Here is a 21,755-nt window from a genome sequence, read left to right on the forward strand (position 1 = left end):
CAGAGATCTGTAGAGACCTGGGGATTTAACGTCACGAGACTCCCTTATTCCAGAAGTTCAAACTCTGCCGGTTAAAATCCTTTTGATTCCGAAATCCTATTGGTTCCGGATCCCTTAGGGTGGTACGGTGGCCGACAGGGGACAAACGCACTGCAACTTAATGAAACACACGCAAATAGACAAATTAATGAAGATGTTCTCTTAATTTGTTTGTGTTTTGTCTATTTGCGTGTGTTTCATTAAGTTGCAGTGCGTTTGCCCCCTGTCGGCCACCGTAGGGTGGAGGGTTAGGGTGCACACAGACACGTTTACACGCACAAATGTCCACACGTAGTTAGGAAACAAAATAAATGCCAAACACATAAACTCTCTCTCTCTTTCTTCTCCGTTTTGTTCTTGGCACTTCCCTTTACACGCACACACACACACACACACACACACACACACACACACACACACACACACGCACAGACGCACACAAATTCACACCGCTAGGTCCCCTCTGGTCTGTTTGTAGTTTTTAACGGTCCTTTGGTCCCGTCACCAGAGACCAAAATGAATAAAAACCCTGTTTAACAACCATGCCTGCTTCATACTCTCTGTACAGAAACTCCGCAGGCTAGATTTTATCTGCGCACACACTCCTGTGAACACACGCTGTTCTCGTCTGTTGTGTTTGTCTTCCATGGCGTTGCTCCCTAGTCCGTATGTTTGAGTGTGTATTTTCCCTCCATCGTGTGGGCAGTTTGTAGTCCAAGCTGTTTGCAGCTCTGTACACTATTTTTAGTCTTTGTGTCCGCAAATGCTATCCATAGACAGATGCGTTACATTTATCTTTGTACATGATACATACAGTGCAGTCCAATGAAACGTACAATATATGGCCATCTAGCATGTGTAAGAAAAAAATATAAGAAAAGAAAAAAAAACAGCTAAACAAAGACTGAAAAAATAATGATTGATGAGTGTCTCGAGAGAGAGAGAGAAAAAAAAGGTAGCGACCTCCGATGCCAAGGGGGAAAAAAAAAAAGTGCTTGCGTTCCAAAAATGTCGCCCATTTGCTGGGTGCTTCTGTGGAATGTTTTGTGTAGTTTCATGTTCATAGCATGAGCAACAAACTCTGTGACATGCTAATGCTGCATCCTTGGAGGCAAAAAGCCCCCATGTGGTTTTTCTTTGTAAATCGCTTCATCTGCTCAAATCAATTCAGTTTTCTGAAAGTGCCGATGCTATGGCATTGCATTTGCCATAGAGCGAAGTAGAGCTATAATGCCCAAGGTTTTGGGCATATTTGCTTTCACAGGTCCTCATCACATCGTTAATAATTTACCCTTCAATTCATGTAGGTCCACGGGCGTGGGTGCCGCAGTGCTACTGGTGGGAGGGTTTTGGTTGAATTGTAGATGAATCATTTGGAAGTCTCAAATCTTCTGTTTTTTTACTCCATTTAATTCTTGGAATTATTTGATTACTGATCCTCTGTGGTATCCTTGTGGCTCATTAGAACTGGTTACAGATTCATATTCAGTGACTGTTGTCGCCATCTGGGACTCTTGTTGTCGTCATCCAGAAGTAGCCAGAAGTAAAGTTATTCACTGTATATCCTTATATTCCAAGTGTCTACTCCACCCATCCATCCATCTATGCATCCAGCCTCCACACTGAGCGTATCCCCAATGAGGAAAACACGACGCAGTGTTGAAGCATAACCTTGAAATCTTCACCTTTCATTGAAAATATAGTGAGAACAAACTTTGCTCTTCACAGATTTCTCGCTTTCCTAGAGAGGGACCGGTGTGACAGGGAACAGTAGTGCTTCAACCATGGGAGGGACCATTTTGTCCAAAAATGTGCTCCAATTGGATTGGACAGTGCAAATGGTCAATCAGTAGTTGGAGCGATCCGGTTGGACATGTTAGTCAGAAGGCCCCATCTGCAGTGGGTGGCACATTGTAGAATTGGTTGGTAGCTTTGTCAACAACAAACGGACCTGGTTAACATCCGTTAACGATAATTCCTTTTATTGATCGTTGGGTTTGTCACTCCCGGATGCCGCGTCTCCTCCCTCGCCGGCAGTTGAAAACTCTGTGACCCGTCGTGCCAGAGGATTTGTGCTTTTGAGAAGCTCCATAGCGGAGACTCTGGCTCCTCCGCTGGAAGACTTGCTGCCTTTCTTCTGAAGCAGGGCCATAAAGTTCTCATTGCGGGAGCTGGACCTCTGACTGCCTAAGGTAAGATTTCGGAGCTCGCTCCCGCTGGTGCTGTGCTTCACCGGGGACACAAGGCTCTGGCGGCTGCCGAAGGAGTCCGTCGGCTCCTTACGACCTAGCACCTTTCGCTTGGACCTGGGAGAACGTAAGAGAAGATTATTAGGAAAGGTGGAGAATAGAAAGATAAGGAAAGAAATTTGAAATTCCACACCATTGGCGTCCGTTTCAATCCATAATTTGAGATTTACTCCTCCAGCCCTCATTTAGATTGACATCTCTTCTTTTAGAGAATGATAAAATCTAAAGCGTGTAACTACAGAAGGGACTCCATCCTTTCTTGTCAGAGATGAACCACTGACCCCTGTTTTTCTTCCCCCTCATCACCTTTTCTTCTCTGCCTTTCAAGCTATTTTCAGCATCGTGCAAGGTAAAATCATGAACACTTGTTGCTTAGAGACGAGCTTTCTTGTGATACCGTGTGTGTGTTTTCAGCCATGTGCTGGAGAGAGATTCTGAAAAGAGGAAAAAAAAGAGTCGCTGGTCGTGCAGTGACACACCGTATGTGTAGCCGTTGCTAGGGAACCTTATGCTCCATCCGCCTCACACCTTTTCAACAAGACAATGCGTCTTTCGTCACATGCTCTGGGTTATAATAAACCGGCAGGCGTGCTTGGAGATGGCTGAAACCATTTGTAATGCACTTTTGAACAGCCTCTTGAGGAAAGGCATCTACTGTAATACCAATGGATCTCGTTCACCAATATCTTCCTTAGTTTTTTCTTAAATTTGTTTTTGAGAAAGGTCCTAAGAAAAGTCTTCATCAGATTCGTGACCTGTTCTGAAACCGCAGAAATGTTCACACCTGTGTTCTTATTAGGATGAATCCCATTGTTCTTGTAAAATCAAAGTGTGTGCCAGTTACCCCTAATTAGCATAGGTGAACACCCCGCCAATCCACATAAAAAGGGCATCAGACTACAGGGCCGTGTGCACACAGAAATTATCAAAGGCAATTTGAGTGAATGCCCAAACGAAAGTCTAAAGTGGGTGGAGCACCTGTACCAAACGTACAAAAAAACTTCAATAGCTCTGCAGTGGAGGCACTTCTGCAGGACGTGAATGCATGTTTAGTAGCATCTCAGTCTCTGCATATATAGCTCGACATGGTGCTGGAAGATGCGAGACCTCCTCGGGGCTCGATCTGCAACATCTTGCAGCAGCGGTAAATATGCTATAGTGCTAGTAGGCTGAGGGTGCAGAAATACTATTTACTATCTACTTTGGGCCTATAAATAGCTCGATCAATCTCTAAATATTGGATGGCCAATTGTTCATAATTGATGTGAATTGAAGTATCAGTGTAGTGTTTATCTATTTTAAAAGACCGCAATGCTTTTTAAGAATATTGTAAATGATAAAAAAATATTGTTTTTTAAAACCTTTAACCCCCCTGTTGTCCTCGGGTCAAATCTGTTTCAAAAAGTTTCTTTATCAGAAATGTGGGTTTCTTTTTTAAATATTATATATTAATTTTAAAACAAAATAACATGGATGTTTCCATGCGACGCTCTTCACAAGTTAAATAAATGATCAGTTCACTACTTTTAATTGAATTTGGGTGTTTTATTCAATTTTATAGAATGTAAAGAAAAATGTATAATAGAACATTGAAAAACTTCGGAAAAAGTGACAAAAACCTTGGAAAAAAGTGACAAAAACGTTGTGAAAAGATGACAAAAATGTCGGGAAAATCTTCAAAAACGGCAGGAAAAGTGACAAAACATCGGTAAAAGTGACAAAAACATGGGAAAAGCTTTAAAAAACGTAAAAAAGCGCAGAAAAGTATTGACAGAAGATTTTTTTTCATTTTAAACCTGAAAAACAAAAAGTTGCATGCTCGACGGGAAGACAACACAAGGGTTAATATCATACAGCTGTAGAATTGAAGAAAATACAATAACCAATTATTTTGGACAAAAAGTGTGCTCTTGAGTGTGCAGAGATTCTATCTTACCTCAGAACAAATCCCAAATAAGAAAACATTGGTGAATAACAGACTCTTTGTGAAAACTACGTAAGTGGGTTTTAAGAAGATATTTCTTCTTAAGAATGGTTGGTAAAAGATAAGAATAACTGTTTGTAAATACAGTAGTATCTATGTATACTCTTTGTCTGAAATGTGTATTGTTCAAACCTGTGAATAATAGTGAACAGGTCTTCGGTGGTGTGTGTTGCGGGTGTGCTGGTCAACAAGACGTCATCTGTTTCCTCGGCAATGTGGAGTACCGTCTTCTCATTGGCTTCTAAGTCATCTGAACAAGACAGAGAAATCATATCAAGACATCATATGTATATGTTATTTTTGTAAAATACATATTTTCAGTTCAGCACATGATATCTGCATATTACTGCTGGCTTTGTGGTTGTTTTTACCAAAGCCAATATTCATAATACTCTACATGTGTATGCTATGCAAGTAAATCTGACTCAGTTCCATAAACAAACAGTTAATAATTAGATAATAATGATTAATGTCATCTCGACTGTTACAAACAGTGGGGACCAGTCTGTGTTTTGATTTGGTCCAATTTTAGAGCAATTGGGCTTTGATTTGCTTCAAAACCTGAGAAGTCTCCTCTGGTAAAATCAAGAGGTTATGCATCAAATGCAGCAGGGAAGGCTCATCAAATGTTCACAAGCATATAAAATGATAAGAAAATAGTTCGGAATTCCACAGCTGTTGACTGAAATCAAACAGTAAGTATTAGCTAATATGTGTTAGCAAATACTGCATGTATGGTAGGGTTTAGTTAACTGTATATAGCTTCTTAAATACACAACCACATACAGAATTCTGATTAATGTGTAAGTGCACATATATCTAGTTGACAGACACTGCAACACTACAGGAGTTACCAAAATGAACTCACTGCTAACTATCCAAGTCATTAATAAATTATCTATACCTAAAATATGTAAAAGAAAGCTTTTTGAGGAAGGCCATTAAGGAATGGATCGAATTATGTATTGTGTGATGAATTACTTGCATTAAAAGAATACCCCACTGAAAAAGTACACTCATATTTTTTTCAAAATACAGTTTCCATTTGACCCTAGCACGTTAGGTATTTAGCTTTGTTTGCATGCAACTACACTTACATGGAAGTCTAATGTAAACCGCTAGTGACAAATGGAAGATGTATGAATGAGAGGGTTTAAAACACACTCAGGATACAGATGGTTAGCAGAAAAGTGGTTTGAGTTTATATGAACATTTTGATATCCATAGTCTCCTTTTTCACTGTGAAACTGGGTCTCCATTGTATTTCCCTGTAACTGTTGTGATTCCAAGCTGACTACATCTGCAAGCCTACGGGGTAAGCACATGCCTCTCATAATGTACAGTTTTGGTGGGGTAATCCGTTTTAATGTTTCTTCAGCTTAGGCCTTTGAAATGTTTTAAGTTAAGTTTGAGTCATGCCGGATGCAGGCGAAGACTCAGACTTAATTTGTAACGACTCTCACTGACCCTAGTCTGGACACATTTCTTAAAAACCTTCTCCTAAAACATACATGCCCCAATCGCAGTGCTGGCCATTCTCCCTCCCAGCTCTGTGAGGGAGGAATCATGCAGAGATGACTGTAGCGATGACTCTTTTGAACTCTCCTCGTCTGTTCCCAAGTGGTTCTCATCTTGCTCTAGCATATCAGGAACACTGGTAAAACCGGGAAACTCTTCTGGTGGGAATGTTGCTACAGGAGACCGAAGACCCACGGGGCTGTCGGTCTGTGGGGTCTGGCGTTCTGTGCTGCCATTGGTGGAGGAGTGGACCGACGAGGGAAGAAGCAAGACATTCGGCTTCTTGGGGACTGGAGGTGGAACCTGGACAGGAATGAGAAATTAAGTACAGCAATAATTCTGAGATTAAAATGAGACATTAACAACATTGACAATCTCTACCACTATAAACTGTAATTTTCTACTTTTTGCCTTTATGACGCACTTGATGGCCTTAACCACAAGGACACCCCTAAAATAAAGCTCTCATTTTCTGAGAGCTGTCTTCCTCACCTTGGGTTTCTTTTTGTCTGACAGTTCTGCCAGACAGGAGATTGTCATCCTTGAGGGTAGAGTCTTGCTCTTGTCCTGGAGCTCCGGGGCCTCTTGGTTACTGCAGGGAGAGGGGAGTGAGCCTCCGTCCCCTGGACCAAAACAGATCTCTGGGTCGACGTCAAAGTCAGGCTCCATCGCTGGGTCTTCCAGGAGAGGCTGTGGGTCCGGAAGAGGAGGGAGATCACAGAGGGCCTGGGAGTGGGGCAGGAATGGATGGTCATAGGCAGTTTGTGGAGCGGTGTTATAATCTGGAAGAGCAGAGGGACTTGTTGTTTGCGGTGGAGGTTTTTTGGGTTTGGGTTTTCTCATGACTTTGTAGATGTTGCCTAGGGGGACAGGCCGGTCCACAGGTGAGGCAGGAGGGGAGTCGAGAGCTAGGGGTGAAGTGGAAGAAGGGGAAGGAGACTTGAGGAGGAGGTTTAGGGGCCGCTTGGGCAACGGTGGCTTGACAGCGACAGGTGGTTTGGGTTTCGGTAGGGTGGGCGGCGGGCCGGGATCCTCGCCTAGGTCTCGGCCATGTTGTTCTTCTTCGATGGTGTCAGACGCCCCATCAGGGCAGTCCTCCAAGTCACCACGAGAGATTGAGCGAAGGCGAATAGTCTTCAGCTCATTCTGGGTAACCACAGGCAATACCTGTGAGGAGCTGGGGCTGATTTTTCCCGGTTTTACCGCCGTCGAGGTGTCAGAATGCCGTCTGCTGGCCTTTTGCTTTGGCTTGATTGATGACAGCTCCAGATGTGCATTCCCAGGCATCTCAAATGACAATCTAGACCTTGCAGTCGGGTCCTTTGGCGATGGTAGCGATGATTTCCTTTCTGGGATCTTGGGACGCAACTTGCACCCCAATGTCCCTACTGTCCCGTGACCTGCCATGTGACTGAGTGGAACAGTTGGGGTGGGAGTCTCTGACTGGCTGGAATAGCCACTTGATGGGGACATAAGTCCTGGGGGTTTGAAGGGCGAGGATGCCTTGACGTCAGTTTCCATGGAGAACTGTGAAGGTGAGGTGGCTCTGGAGGGGGAGGGAGAATCAAGCAGGGACTCCGAGCTGCCTCTCACTTTCATACATTCAATCACTGTTGTACCTGTTGCTGTGCTGGAGCCTGATAGAGACCTGGAGAAGAAGAAGAAAAGCGACAAGCATTCAATTCCTTTCCAGTCTTTACCTAACAAACTTAGAGAATACTAAATAGCCAATAAAACAAATAACCAGGCAGGTAGCCATATCCAAACTGCATCAAGCCAATAAGCTGCTAACATAAAGTATAGTTTCATGTCCTACCTGTAAGGGTCATTCTTCCACTCCCCCAGCTGCCAGTGAGTGGGGAAGGTTAGCTCTGTCTCTCCCTCCCTATCTGGTGCTTGGACCTCCAGGCTTGGAGGTCCATCAACGCTTCCATGGCCCAGCTCCCGCTCAACAACGCTGGGCTTAGAGGAGCAGGACAAGCTTGGCAGTAGGAAATCGGGCTGGAAGTCTGGGAAGTGGTCCCTGGGGATGTGCAAGCTCTTTGGCCGGCCATCCCGGTAAAGACCGCATTCATGGTGGATTCTCCCCTCGGCTTCTCCAAGGTTCTTCATGAGAGAGACGCTCCTCACAGGCGGTGGCGGCTTGCGCTTGGATTTCTTAAGTGAGATGGAGCGGGAGCGTAGGCGCAAGCGGCCATCTGCGCTGTAGTCTGAAGCTGTGACAGAGATTGTGTCTGTGGTACTTGTGCTGTCTTCGGAGCTCCCTCTAGGATAAAGAAGGGCGTAGTTTTCACCCGAACCCAGGAAGTTATGATGCTGTTGTTGGTGGCCTGTTATTGCCATAGCATTCCCGTTCCCTGTAGGCAAAATGTTCCCGTCCGGCTGGCATAAACCACCTTCTGTAAAACAGAAGGAACCAGAATCCGTGGGCGTAGAAAGGGAACGTTCCCGGAACTTGAAGGCGTTCGCCGCTGCTATGGAACGTGCCGACCTCTCCCGGCCTCTCGCTGCCTCTCCAACGCCTCCTCCCCCTCCCCCTCCGCCTTCTCCTCCCCCTCCTCCTCCTCCACCACCCCTCCCTCCATCCGCTGCAGCCCCTTCCGTCTTGCTCCGCTTCCCCATTATCGCCGCTGCCAGTGAAATCCCTGGCATGTTATTCCCTCCTCTCCCAGAAGGGTTTGTCACAGACGTGAATGAACTGGAATGTGAGCTCACCGACTGTCCAGAGCTCACCAACATCACCCCGTCCTGTGTCCCTCCTCCTGCATTACCAATGATGCTGTGCTGTTTGGGCGGAACCGCCGGGCCTTTATTCATGCTGTAATTGTAAGGCTCGTTCCACGCTCCAGGAGAGAAGGTGGAGCCTTTAGGTCCGTTCCAGGAAGCGGAGGGTGTGTTTGAGCACAGCAGCCCAGAGTGGTCCATAGTTCCTGGGTGAAGTTGGTTCGGGGCACGCTGCTCCAACGTGTTATCTGTGGAGGAGAGGGGGTAAAAGAGGGAGAATGAATACAACTAAACTGATCAGAACAAACTTACATTCAGATATAGAGATAAAGACTTGTCAGCTTCCATCTACAGCTGACAAATATAAACTATTTGATTTTAAGCATAAATAACCCTCTAAAAATAAACAGAGTATATCACCCATGACAGCATGCTTACATCAATCCTTTCGATTATATACTACACTCTGGTTGCCAGTTAACTTATAAAACCTCGAGGACTACTGCACACTGCCAGCACAAAATCTTTTATAGAACTTGATTGACCATAAACCTTCAGAATTCCTTGCATTCTTTTTTACACAAAATGGGAATGTTGGCCCTTTTTATGTATGCATTTGTATTAATCATTGAATGTCTACCCAAGTGTCTGGTGTTCCTGGGATTTGACCCCTTTTGTGATTGGTTGTTGCAGGCTGTAGATAAAGTATAAAGATGAATTGAATCTGCCTATGCATCTATGTCAACTATGCGCATTAGATTATATACTAACACTCAAGTTTTCGCCATTGTCTGCAGTCAATCAGGATTCAAAATGTAAGGTTATTGCATGTTTGGACTGGGTAATGGACATGGACCAAATAACAGTAATATTGCATTGCTAAAGTTAATTATTCTTGACAAAAAATCGATTGAAATAAAAAAAAATGATGTCAGCTACGTTCTCGCCTGTCCGCAAGTATGGCCTTGTTCAGGTTAAACCGTTTACATGAATGCTTCATACCCTACGATTGAGTATCCCTCAGTGTATCCCTGTTGCAGTGAATAAACCAATTAGGCATAAAAAGATCCTGGCTGCCGGCAACACTATCCTTCACTGAGCAAAACAGATTACTGCAAATACAGAGGAAAGAAATTATTAACCTGACCTTAATCTCTGTGGTGTTCTTTGTAAATTCAAAATTTGGTGGGTGAAAAGCAGAAAGAAAAATGATTAAGATCATTTCGTGCCACAGTGAAAAGAGAAGTGCTTTTACAGCTCAGTTGTTCAGATTTCTGCGAACAGTAAAATCTAGGGTATAAAGGTTTCCAACAACACCAACAGTTTCAGCTGACATTGGGGTTAGTAGTTAATCAGTAGAGATATTTCATTTTGTGGCAACCTGTTCCTTTCTTTCCTTTCTTTCTCATGTGAGCGGTAACGAGATCTGAACCACAGGACCAGGAGAGAATGAAACGGAAAAGAAAAACATCAGAGGAGGGTAAGAGCTTCCATTAATGGTCGCTCGCACGCACACACACACACACACACCTGCAGGTACGGTTGTGTCGAGGTCAGAGTGTGTCTTCCTCAGGGGGAGGTTCTGGTGGAAGGTGTCCGTGACAGGCTCCAGGGAGCGGGGCTGGTGGGGGAAGGGGTCCCCTGGAGAGGGGGATGGGGACGGAGAGTGCTGTAGGAGGTCAACCCCGTGGAATTTCCCTCCTCTCCCTTCACCTGGTGGAGAAGCAGAGGAACGGGAAGTGCAATGTGAAAAATTGGGAAACTTTACAAAACATTAACTATTAAAAAGATACGGTAAGAGCAAAGGCAGCCCCAAACGTTTAAGGATAAGCTTAACATAACTTGGCTAAAACCTACAGTACCTGCAGTGTCAGGAACAGTCATTTTAATTTCCGCATTCAAATGTAATTGATGATTCCTAGGAAACTTTTTACGTGAAGATTTGACGAAACCTTGGTAAGCAAGAGTTTTCCTCTCACATTTAATATTAAAGTGTGCATAATGTGCAATTCCAAAGCTCAAAAACACAGTCTTGTCTACATCATCTGCTACTTCTTAAACAAAAATATAGTTTTCACTCAATAATTATTTACAACCATATCCACTTTGCTGTTTTATTCAAACTCCACAATTCTGCAGATGGTTCACAATAAAACTCCAAACTTCCTGCAATTTGACATGGTGGCCTAGAGTTTAGAGAAGCGAGCGTAAGGTCACCGGGTTCAATCCCCAGACCGGCAGAATAAAATCTGGGTGGGGAAAGTGAAAGAGCAGTGCTTGTTCCTCCCTCATTACCATCACTGAGGTGCCCTTGAGCAAAGCCCTTAAGTGCCTCAGTGGCCCTCAGTGGCCCGCAGATCAGACTGTGGTTGTACTGGGCAGCTTCCAGGTATGAATGTGTAACTGTGTAACTGTGTGAATGTGACAGGTCGTCGTTGCAAATGAGATAAATAAAGGTAAAAAAAAAATTAAAAAAATAAAATGTTTCACAATACAACACACAACTGCTACAATTCTGAAATACCTGTTTTCACCAACCTCCTCACTGTCTAAATCAGGGCTGTCAAACTGGCCTGGTTGTTCTCTTAAAATATGAAATAAAGACTCAATTGTACTGCTCAGATTTACTCTAAAATATGACTGGGAAAATCAAAATGGTTAAAAAAAACAATTAAAAATATTTGACAGATTCAACAATGAACTCTCAACATGAGGGTTACATTATGAAATTGTGTTGGCGCCCTGATCTGGCCGCCGAGCCAGAAGTTTGGTTTAAACCATCACAGAGAGAACGTGAGCGTGCATGTTACTGGCATTATGCTCAATGATTTCTGGATTTCCTATTACCCTGAATGATCACTGGTATTTTGAGCCACTGATGCTCAAAGTTGCCTGAAGCTTGTTTAAATCAACAGGTTTTTGTCAGCTGACAAGAGGTCCCCTCCGCTGAACATGTCACTGCAGATGAGAAAGAGTGCATTAAACTGATGTAAGTACATGCTTGAACTGCCACACTTTCTTTTTTTCTGCCACATGTTTACGTTCTACATTTTCCGCAGTCATTTTTTAATCCACAGTGACTTACAGCAGATGCTGCTGAGAAACCTGCTGTTCTGTTTCACTTCCTGTCCTTCTGATGTCTTGTTTGAGCAGACCGTAATCCAATGAGTCATCGGAGGAAGCAGGTACCCACTTGATTACCTCAACAACATGTGTAGTGCAGCCTCTCGCCCGGCTGCATAAGTCAGTCAGGCTTCTACTAAGCCATCAGCCTTGCTTTATAGCAACAGTCGTATCGGATGCAGTCTGCTGCTATATCTCCTACAACAAAATGATGCCATTCAGTGACATTTTGTTTTCCCTCGGTGAGTTAAGACAGAAAACGCACAAAATCAATGAGGCGAAACAGCAAATCAATCAAATTTAGTTGAATCGATGGAAAAGTGTACTGGCATGATGCAACCAGTGCCAAAACAAACTGAGTTAGGAGCAATACAGAATACTGTATTGTATAGTGTATTGTACAAACCATAAAAAGATGTCAGAAAGCAATATACAGATCCCCTGCTTTTTGTTTCTTCATGAATCAAGCACTGTGCCGTTGGATTCCATAACTGCTTGTTCTGCTAACGATAAACCAATGTGACGCTGAACGGAAAACCAAAAACAAGGGACTCCACACATGATAATAATCCCGGCACAAAACATTTGCAGAAAAAACAACAAGTTGAGCTGAGGCGACGCATTTTTTATTCCCATTTTGGGAACAAAGCTCATAGACAGAGTTTAAGAAACAAAATGTATATGTAGAGTTTTGTTACAGAGCAAAGCTTGTTGTGCTGTCGTTTATCCATCTTAACCCTCCTGTTGTCCTCGGGACATTGTATATCACACTGTCAAAAAAATAAAACAATAACGTGGATGGTTCCGTAAAATAAATGACCAGTTCACTACTTTCATTGAATGTGGGCGTTTTATTCAATTTTATAGCATTTTCAAGAAAAAAAATGATACAAGAACATTGAAAAAAATGGACAAAATGTCAAAAAAAAAAAAAAGATTAAAAAAAAGCGCGAAAAAAACCCACATTGACAATAAACTTGGAAAAAAGTGACAAAAATGTCGGGAAAAGTGAGAAAACGTGTCGATTAATCTTAGTTTTAAATTTTGACCCAGAAAAACAAACAGTTGCAGGTCAACAGGAAGACAACAGAAGGGTTAAAGGCCAAATATTTCGCCTCTGACCACACCAAGGACATTTGTTTGTAGCGATGAAACAAACAACGACAATTAACTGAGTGCCAACATCGAAGCAATTCAAATAAAGTCTTAACCCAGTGTCTGCGAAGGTTCTTCTCAATAATAGTACGAAGTCGCCACAAAGTTGGTTCCAATCACTGGACATGTTTTTAAGATCTTTCAAATTTTTCATTAGTATTAATCCCTGTGAGTTGAACACAGGGATAAATAGAGATTGTTTTTCTTAAAATGGACCTTAAGCCTAACAATAAAGCAATAAATAAAGCAATAACACCTACTGTATCAGTGTACATATAGGTGTGTTAAAGGTGCAGTAGGTAAGACTTATAAAACTAACTTTCTGTCATATTTGCTGAAACTGACCCTATGTTCCAGTAGAACTACATGAAGCAGGTCATTAAAAAAAAAAATCTGGCTCCTCTGGCTCCACCTACAGCCTGTAGTGCAATTTGCAAAAATCCACCGCTCCCTGTTCAGATGCACCAATCAGTGCCAGGGGGGGGTGTCTAACTGCGTGTCAATCACTGCTCATGCGCACGCATTCATTCTCCCTTGTGGGGGGAGGGGCTTAGGAAACCGTTTTGAGCTTTAGCAGAAAGGGGGGAGGGACTGAGAAGTTGTTGATGGCTGGCTAAGTCCTGGATCTTCACAGTCCTACCTACAGCACCTTTAAGTCCTTTCAAAAGAATCAATCCAGACTTTGATGCAGTGATTTGGATAACATTGTTTCCACAGTGTTAGCCCATACCCAATCACTGAAGAGCTGAAGATGTGAGACGTCTCTGGTGATTTGCAGAGACAACATATGACTATTGTTTGAACAGCATTTCATTGACTATATTTCTACATGTCGTTTGGACCGGCTTCACGATGAAACATGCTGTAACCGAGATGTCTGAAAAAAGCCTGGTTTCAAGCCAGACATCTGGAAGTCTTTTGGCAAAATTAATGATGAGTTATGAGCGCTGTGGGTGTCTCGACACTCCAACAGGTGATGAGTTCTTGCACAAAATGAATTTTGGAAGCCAGAAATCTAATTTCCTGGCTGGATAATTATTAAAATTGCTGATTTAATTGAAACGCATCAACCCTGGCTGATGTATCACAGCCAGTTATCAGTTATCAAAGAGAAAGAAAAAAAATATTATATATATATTTAAAATCTTTCCACCTGTGTGTCTGCTTCTCTTTTTCCACCTGTCTTATTTATCTCATTCATTCAGTGTCTATTTTTCTAGGAATCCATTTAACAGCCGTTCCCTCTCATGAATGTGCATGAATAAATAAGTGTTTGGGCTGAAACTTCTACACCCAGCAGATAATAAGCTATGACTCGCTTGAGCGGCACTAAATATGACTTCCTGTCTGGCTGTCATGCATTCACCTACTTCCTGCTGGACTTCCTGCTGGACTTCTTTAATCCTGATCTCATCCAGGCAAAGTGACAATCTCGCAGCCTACATTCTTGGGCATTTCAGTCAAGTTTTTCTTTCAAAGCGCCATGCTCGTTCTCGATTGGCCCCGTCTCTGATCGAGCTACCGCTCAGAGGTTGGGAGTCTTTGTGTTGCTCCTGCAGCCATAAATAATAGACACTATTTCAACTATCAGCAGCCTTCACCAGAGAGACAAGACGATGATTCATTTATAATAATGTCTCTTCAATATGGCCCTGCATGGCTTCACTGCTCTCCTGCCTGCTGTGAGTGTGAATGGGGTGGACTCTGTGGTTAGAGACCCCGTCCCAAAACACAGATGTCACAAGTTTAATCCCGGCCAAAGACCCTGTTAATCATTTTAACAGGCGGTTCTTGATTTCCCACCAAAATCACTTTCTTAACTACAGTAATTCCCCTATCAGTGTTTTGACGTCAAAATACCGTGTACATTTTTAAGCCAAAACATTAACTTCTGAACATCCTCACCTCTTTAATCAGAAATACTGCCTTTCTCCTCCTAAATGATATCTCTTTTGCAGGCTGATGATGCAGATGCAGACCGTGTGATACGGTCAAAAGCTCCAGACAAAGAGAGTATGAGGAACTTTAATGGAGATTGTTTCCTCTGACTGCTCTTTCCAAGGCCAAGAATGAACCTGAAATGTTAAGCCAACAGGCATAACAAGTCTTAGAGTTGCTCAAAACATCTACAGTCCCATGACAATGGAGCAAACTGCAAATGCTGATGAGGACTATGTAATACAGTTAAAAGCTCCAGAACAAGTGAACCCTGTTTCAACAAACAAAAGTGTAAAAGTCATAGTAAAAAAATTGGTGGTAAGACAAAGCAATACCAAATACTGAGCCAAATAGGGAGTCCTGGGTACTTACATCAGTAAGACTAAAAAACATATCAGATAGAAGTAACAGTCTGTCGATCGAGTGTACTAATGGACCAAATGCGGCCTTGTCCAGTCAGCTAGGCCACAGCAACGTCAGCCAAGTGAGAGAGGATATTTTATTTGCCAATTTATGGTCAAAAGGTCAATGAAAACCCCCACAAAGCAAGGAGCAGAAGACATGTCGGTGCCCTCTTCATAAAATGATACAAACATAAAGTACGTGTTTCAAGTTCGGCGCCCTGTCAGCGTCCTGGTGGACGGAGGCGTTCCAGGTAAACTGAGAGGATAAGACTGCAGCTCCGCAGCATGAATGTCTGTCTGTGTTTCTGCTAAACTCCACATTCACAAGCTGTCTGCTTCCCTCACTGACTCTCTGCACTCTACATTCAGACCTGCATTCATAAATGCCTCTTTTATTGTCTAACATTCTTTCCTTTTTATTGTTGCTATAAATAACACTTGCGAGCTGTTTACCTGCCTGCTTAGAAGCCTCATTATTTACTTTTTTTTGTAGAATAAATGACAACATTTTCAGGATTAATAAAAAAGTAGCAGCTGCACAATAATTCCAAATCACTAATTTACTTCAATAGACAACATTTAAATAACAATTGGATCTTTGTCCAGTCAAAATGCCACAAACAAGTTGGAAAGAGTTTTGAGACAGACAAACTTACTACTGTAATGGTTTTGGTCTTTTGAAGGGATTTGTTGACGATAACAAAAATACAGATTAAAGTCAGTCTTGTCCTTAAAGTACATCTTGTTCTCTCTCTCCTTCTCTCTCTCTCTGTACTAACTCTATTATCTCTCCACCTCTCTCTCCCATCTTCTCGCTCTGTTTCCATCTCTTTTCCTCTGAAGGAAGTTAACACCCACCAAGTACAGTCAAAATGTGCACCTTCATGTGATGTGATGTTTCGCAAAATATACAAGCAAGTCTACCTGTCTATCTCTGTCATTTAGGCTTAGGTTTGTTTTCACTAAGAAAAAGAAATTAGCTAACTGTATGCAAGCTTTGTTTGGCAATCCTTGCCTGCTTGTCCTTGCAATGTCACAAGCTGCTTGTCTTTCAGTTTCCAACTAAAGAAATCCACTTGGTCGCTTCTATATCGGGCACAGGTTTACATTTAGCACCAGAAATCAACAGATGGTCTTAAACATGTGATTAGAGGTTACTATACCAAATCGACATATACTTCAACAATTGTAGCTCAAAATATCAATAAATTCAGATATTAGGGACATTATAAATTGACCTCTGAAAAACAAAAATAAACATACATTGATAAATGTCTTACCCCTGTCAGTCTGTCTCTCAGCCTGCTCTGCATTCACATCTTTACTGTCTACACGGCTTCAGCCATTCATGAAAATTGCTGGAGCGAGAAGTGCAGGGACGGAGAGACAGAGTGCAGGAGGAAGAGGAAGCAAAGTGGGAGGAGGGCGCTCTGACTAAATGTTCTCTGATTATCCTTTCATCCTGTATCCCTCCACATTCCTCGGCTCTCATTCTGTCTTTCCTCAAACTGCATTTTCTTCACCTCTCTACTAATACTGCTGCCGTCTTCTTCTTCTTCTTCGTCTGGCTTCACTTTCTCTCTTTTTCTACCACTACCGTTTCTTTATTCTTCTTCTTTTTTTTTTAGGGAGGAGAGAGGAAGAGTGGCGAGTTACCATGGCAACAGCACGCTGGCTGTGAAGCTACCTGTCTGCTGGTTTACAGAGACATCCTTCTGTGAACATGTATGTAAATGTGTATGTTTCAATGTTCTATTATGTGCTTTAGCAATACTGTGTGTCAATATGGTCATGCTAATAAAGCCTCTTTGAATATGAATTTGAGAGAGAGAGAGAGACAGAGAGAGAGAGAGAGAGAGAGAGAGAGAGAGAGAGAGAGAGAGAGAGAGAGAGAGAGAGAGAGAGAGAGAGAGAGAGAGAGAGAGAGAGAGAGAGAGAGAGAGAGACAGACAGAGAGAGAGAGATACACAGACAGAGAGACAGAGAGACACAGACAGAGAGAGAGAGACAGAGAGAGAGACAGAGACACAGAGAGAGAGACAGAGAGAGGGAGAGAGAGAGAGACAGAGAGAGAGAGAGAGAGAGAGAGAGAGAGAGAGAGAGAGAGAGAGAGAGAGAGAGAGAGAGAGAGAGAGAGAGAGAGAGAGAGAGAGACAGAGAGAGAGAGAGAGAGAGAGACAGAGAGAGAGAGAGAGAGAGAGAGAGACAGAGAGAGAGACAGAGAGAGAGAGAGAGAGAGAGAGAGAGAGACAGAGAGCGAGAGAGACTCCTGTTTGAGTAACATTAGCTAGGACTTGTTGATTATTTTGGTCAATATTGAGATTACGATTACGATTTTTTTTGGGGGGCATTTTAGGCCTTTATTTATATAAGACAGCTGAAGACATGGAAGGGGAGAGACAAGGGGAATGACATGCAGCAAAGGGCCGCAGGGCAGAGTCGAACCCGCGGCCGCTGCGTCGAGGAGTAAACCTCTATATATGGGCGCCCTCATTGATTTTTTTTTTTTAACTTGTCTTTTTAAAAGTGGATTGATATAATTTATCTAAAATATAGATTAAAAAAATAGAAACTAATTTGCATTGCAAAACTGTATATCAACTATGTTGTAACATTAGTGCACTTCCACAACCTACTGGAAACTACGAAACACATATTCAACATTTCGGTAAACATTCGTACAAATTAACTCAGCAAAAACGGCCGAAAGCACACCTCTGTACAGGAAGGAGAGCACAGGATTTATAACACAAGACAAAAAGAGAGCATCACTGCAAAACGGAAAGCAGCCCAATACTTTTTTTATCTCGATTAACTGCCCAGCATCCAAAAATCAAACTAGCTAAGCTAAAAGCTAAAAACTACAGTGCCCAGCAGTTTTTTAAAGCAGCACCCATTTTTAAAGATTTACGTCTTCAGTAGGAGCCAATGTGCTTGAGGCTAAGAGCCACAGACAGGTTGGAGAAGTCGGAAAGAGTTTACAATTAAATTCATTTGACCATTTCAAGCGATTGGTTACAATAAGAAAAATACAGAATAAAGGTATTGTCCTCAAAGTACTCCTGTCCCTCTCTATAACTCTCTTGTACCTGACCTTCTACTCCACTACACAGTGGGTGAGGAGGGTGAGAGAGGGACTGAGGGGGAGAGAGAGAGGAGGAGGAAGAGATATCTAACTACCGAGATGCATATGAGCGGGAAGGAGGGGAGAGGCACCCAGTGACGAAGCAGTTGCTATGCCAAAAACCAGGAGGACCACCTTCACATGCATATTAACACAAGCAAACACGCACACGCACATTCACACATGCACGCAAAGTAAACAAGGAGGAGGCTTGGTCAAAACAAGTGGAAGCAGGAGTGTCAGAACGATGCTGCTGACGATGACCACAGCATACTAACAGTTGACAGCACGCACACACACACACACACACACATACACAAGCCAAAGCAAAGCTGACTGCCAGAGATGGGTGAGGGTGATAGCGAATGTGATCATAAGAAGAAAATGTTCTTGATGTCAAATCTTGTTTCTGCAGCCTTTTCTCCCTTAAAGCTCAAGAGGAAATCTGTGTTTTGTGTGCGTGCGTGCGTGCGTGCGTGCGTGCATGCGTGTGCACAACAGTATGTGTTCAAGTACTGCATGTCTAAATCACCCAGTGTAACCTGTGAGTTATGACTTCTGGCATGAATATGCAAACTGTTCAAGCAACTAGGCAACAAAATGTTGAAACTTTCCTACGGAAATACTGAGTTTCTTGCTGTTCTGATAACTCTGTGCATCTATTTTCTTTTTACATCCTTTTTTCATAACTAAAGTGGATTGAATTAGTACAATTAAAAAAACACCCACTACATTCGAAAATGTTTCTACACACCATCATTCAAAAATTCCCTCCTAACTGCGAATCTCTTGAGGAAGAAAATTAGATTGGGTGTTTGTCATTTTCTTGTCACATAGTGAAAAAGGGGAAAAAAGCGTAGAGAAAGAGATTGCTATGACAGTTCAGTTTCGACAGTAATATTGCAAACTAGCACCTGGGGACAGATTTCATTTAGGAGTGTAGCTGATAAGGTATACACTGACTGCAGCAGGAGAAGAATAGGCTTTAATTCCTAAATTACAAGCAACTAGAAATGCACAGCCTGGTGAATACATGTATGCACATTTACTGGTTTAACTGTCAACCCATGCAACTAATGTTTTTAGTTAGTCAAGTTTTTAGTTAAAGTTAAAATGACTGTTACACCAAGACATAATCATGACCAATACCTGAACACTGGCTCGTTTTTTTTAATTCCTAAATCTTGCTAAGCCTTACTTGCCTAAACTTAACCATTAGCTAGTCGATTCAGGCAATAATCAGTGTTTACTGTCATGCCACAGGCGACATGTTTACCACTGCATCTGCAGTGTCGCATGTTAGCATGCTAATATTTAGTAATTAGCACTAACACAAAGTTTTGTAGGTATTTCCTGGTTTTGAGCTGATGATGACACTACATGTGGATCACCAAAGTGAGTACACTTCATCCTGTGGGTGACATGAAAGTCTAGAACAACTTTCATGGTATAGATATTTTAGTCTGGATTAAAGTGGTGAACCGACTAGCAAGGCTTAGAAATGTCCAGTTTAAGCAATTATTATACATTCAATTTGGGTTTTTCTACATATAGACAGTTTTATAATTCACTCTCATTTTAGAAAATTTTAGTTTTTTTGACAAAATACTCCTCTAATCCTATTACAAAACTTTAGAGACATGCTAATAAAAAGACAATTTTTAGAATTTAGGAGGTTATTTCAAAATCGAGTCTTCCATGTTTCATTTCTAATACTTTGACAACTATGAGGCAGTGATTACAGCAAGTCAAATTACACTGACCTAGAAAGGAAACATAAATTGACATTTATTTAGCATTTTCCTTTAGTCTAATTTCCCATGACTCTCACTGTCACAGGGAGAACCAACTCCCTTGAGAACAACACGGAACGCGTGAATCAGATTCATGCTCTGAGGCATTAAGTGTGTAGAACAAAGTCAGCAATGTTTTTCTTTCACAACAATAAACCAACGGCGGCAATGACATAAAAATAAGATTCAGTTTATCCACAAACGTTTTAAATCATCCTCTGCAGTAGTCGCTGTGTCTTTTCAAGTCAGACTAACATCTAACAGCTGCCAAACACTGATTCATTTTCCCTTAACGATCCTATCTTGGGGGTTAATCTATTTAATTTTACATTATTTGTCTTGAAAACATTCATATTGATGCCATTAATTCTAATAAAACCAAATAATGCTTGGAGGCATCTGGCTGTGACACACTATTAACCTGGCCTTCCCCCCTGACATCCCACCTTAATTAACCTTCATCCAATGGGAGCTTTTAAACAAGACCGCAACTTACATATTAGGGCTGGGCAATATATCTATATTATATTGATATCGTGATATGAGAATAGATATCGTCTTAGATTTTGGAAATCGTAATATCATAAATGGCTTAAGTGTTGTCTTTTCCTGGTTTTAAAGACTGCATTACAGTAAAGTGATGTCATTTTCTGTGTTACCAGACTGTTCTAGCTCTTCTATTATTTTTACCTTTACCCACTTATATCTACATTACTGAAGATTATTTATCTTAAATCTCATTGTGAAGATATTTTGTTAAAGCACCAATTGTCAACCCTATAATATCGCCACAATATCGACATCGAGGTATTAGGACAAGAATATCGCGATATCTGATTTTCTCCATATCGCCCAGCCCTATTACATATTAGTTTTTCATTATCAGTTATTCTAATTTTTGTTTTTGTGATTATTCAATAATAGTTTTGCTTATAAAATGTCAGAAAATGCCCAAGTCAAGCTCACATTTTGTTGCGGCAAGGGGTCTCTCAATCAAAACAATAGCAAAAGAGGCATTTTGGTGATGTCACGAAGCAGCGTGGTATCATGGGAGTTCCTATCTTTACCATTGATGTCACTGCAGTCAGCCTATTCCGTTTAGTATTTGTTCAATTTTCATCGTTCATGAGGTTTTTACTGTGAGCCGAAATAATTTCCATAACAAATGAACCCGGTGATTCAAAACGGTAAAAAACACTTAATAAAGCAGTTTTACTTTAAAAATCTTTTCCAATCTATGCAGCAGAGAACGGGCATCCAGGAGGGGCTGCCGCTAACGTTTGCTCAGCTTGTTTCTCTAATAACTTAAGATCCAGATGTCCGATGACTAAAATCCTTCATATGGTTAAAATACTGTAGGTAAAAATGACCAATATCGAAAAAGGGTGTCATAAAAATGTGGCAACATTTATGGCAGCTTCTGGCAGAAAACAACAACACGGACGCATAGGCAAAGGCCAGCCAGCCGCCTGTGTTTACATGTATCCATTTAAAGCAAACTCTTCTACTACTTTCATGGCTCAGGATCAGTCTGGTCGAGGCATTGAAACATTCATGAATTCCTTGAGATACTGTAGCTGTGCCAGACCAAAGACTTCAAAGGCAAGAACTAGGAATATCTTATGCTATCTATACTTATTTTGTGCAGAAGGTCTCATGCAGCACTACCTCAATAACTTTGTTTCAATGAAACCATCCTTGAGA

The 21,755-nt window shown here is 41.9% G+C and overlaps 1 protein-coding gene across 2 annotated transcripts in view; it reads right to left on the minus strand.

Annotated features, from left to right (window-relative positions):
* Window positions 1–2,014: 2,014 nt before the first annotated feature.
* nhsl2 (NHS-like 2) overlaps window positions 2,015–21,755 on the minus strand; it is a 134,978-nt gene continuing 115,237 nt past the window's right edge. For both annotated transcript variants that reach the window (XM_078275504.1, XM_078275505.1), the window contains exons 5-10: window positions 10,045–10,227; window positions 7,607–8,762; window positions 6,283–7,438; window positions 5,784–6,093; window positions 4,405–4,522; window positions 2,015–2,345 (exon numbers count right to left, since the gene is read on the minus strand). In XM_078275504.1, coding sequence (XP_078131630.1) covers window positions 2,021–2,345; window positions 4,405–4,522; window positions 5,784–6,093; window positions 6,283–7,438; window positions 7,607–8,762; window positions 10,045–10,227 — 3,248 coding nt within the window. In that variant the 3' untranslated portion in view covers window positions 2,015–2,020. The remainder of the gene's footprint in view (window positions 2,346–4,404; window positions 4,523–5,783; window positions 6,094–6,282; window positions 7,439–7,606; window positions 8,763–10,044; window positions 10,228–21,755) is intronic.

Source organism: Sander vitreus, chromosome 19 (assembly GCF_031162955.1).
Source record: "Sander vitreus isolate 19-12246 chromosome 19, sanVit1, whole genome shotgun sequence".
Lineage (NCBI taxonomy): Eukaryota > Metazoa > Chordata > Actinopteri > Perciformes > Percidae > Sander > Sander vitreus.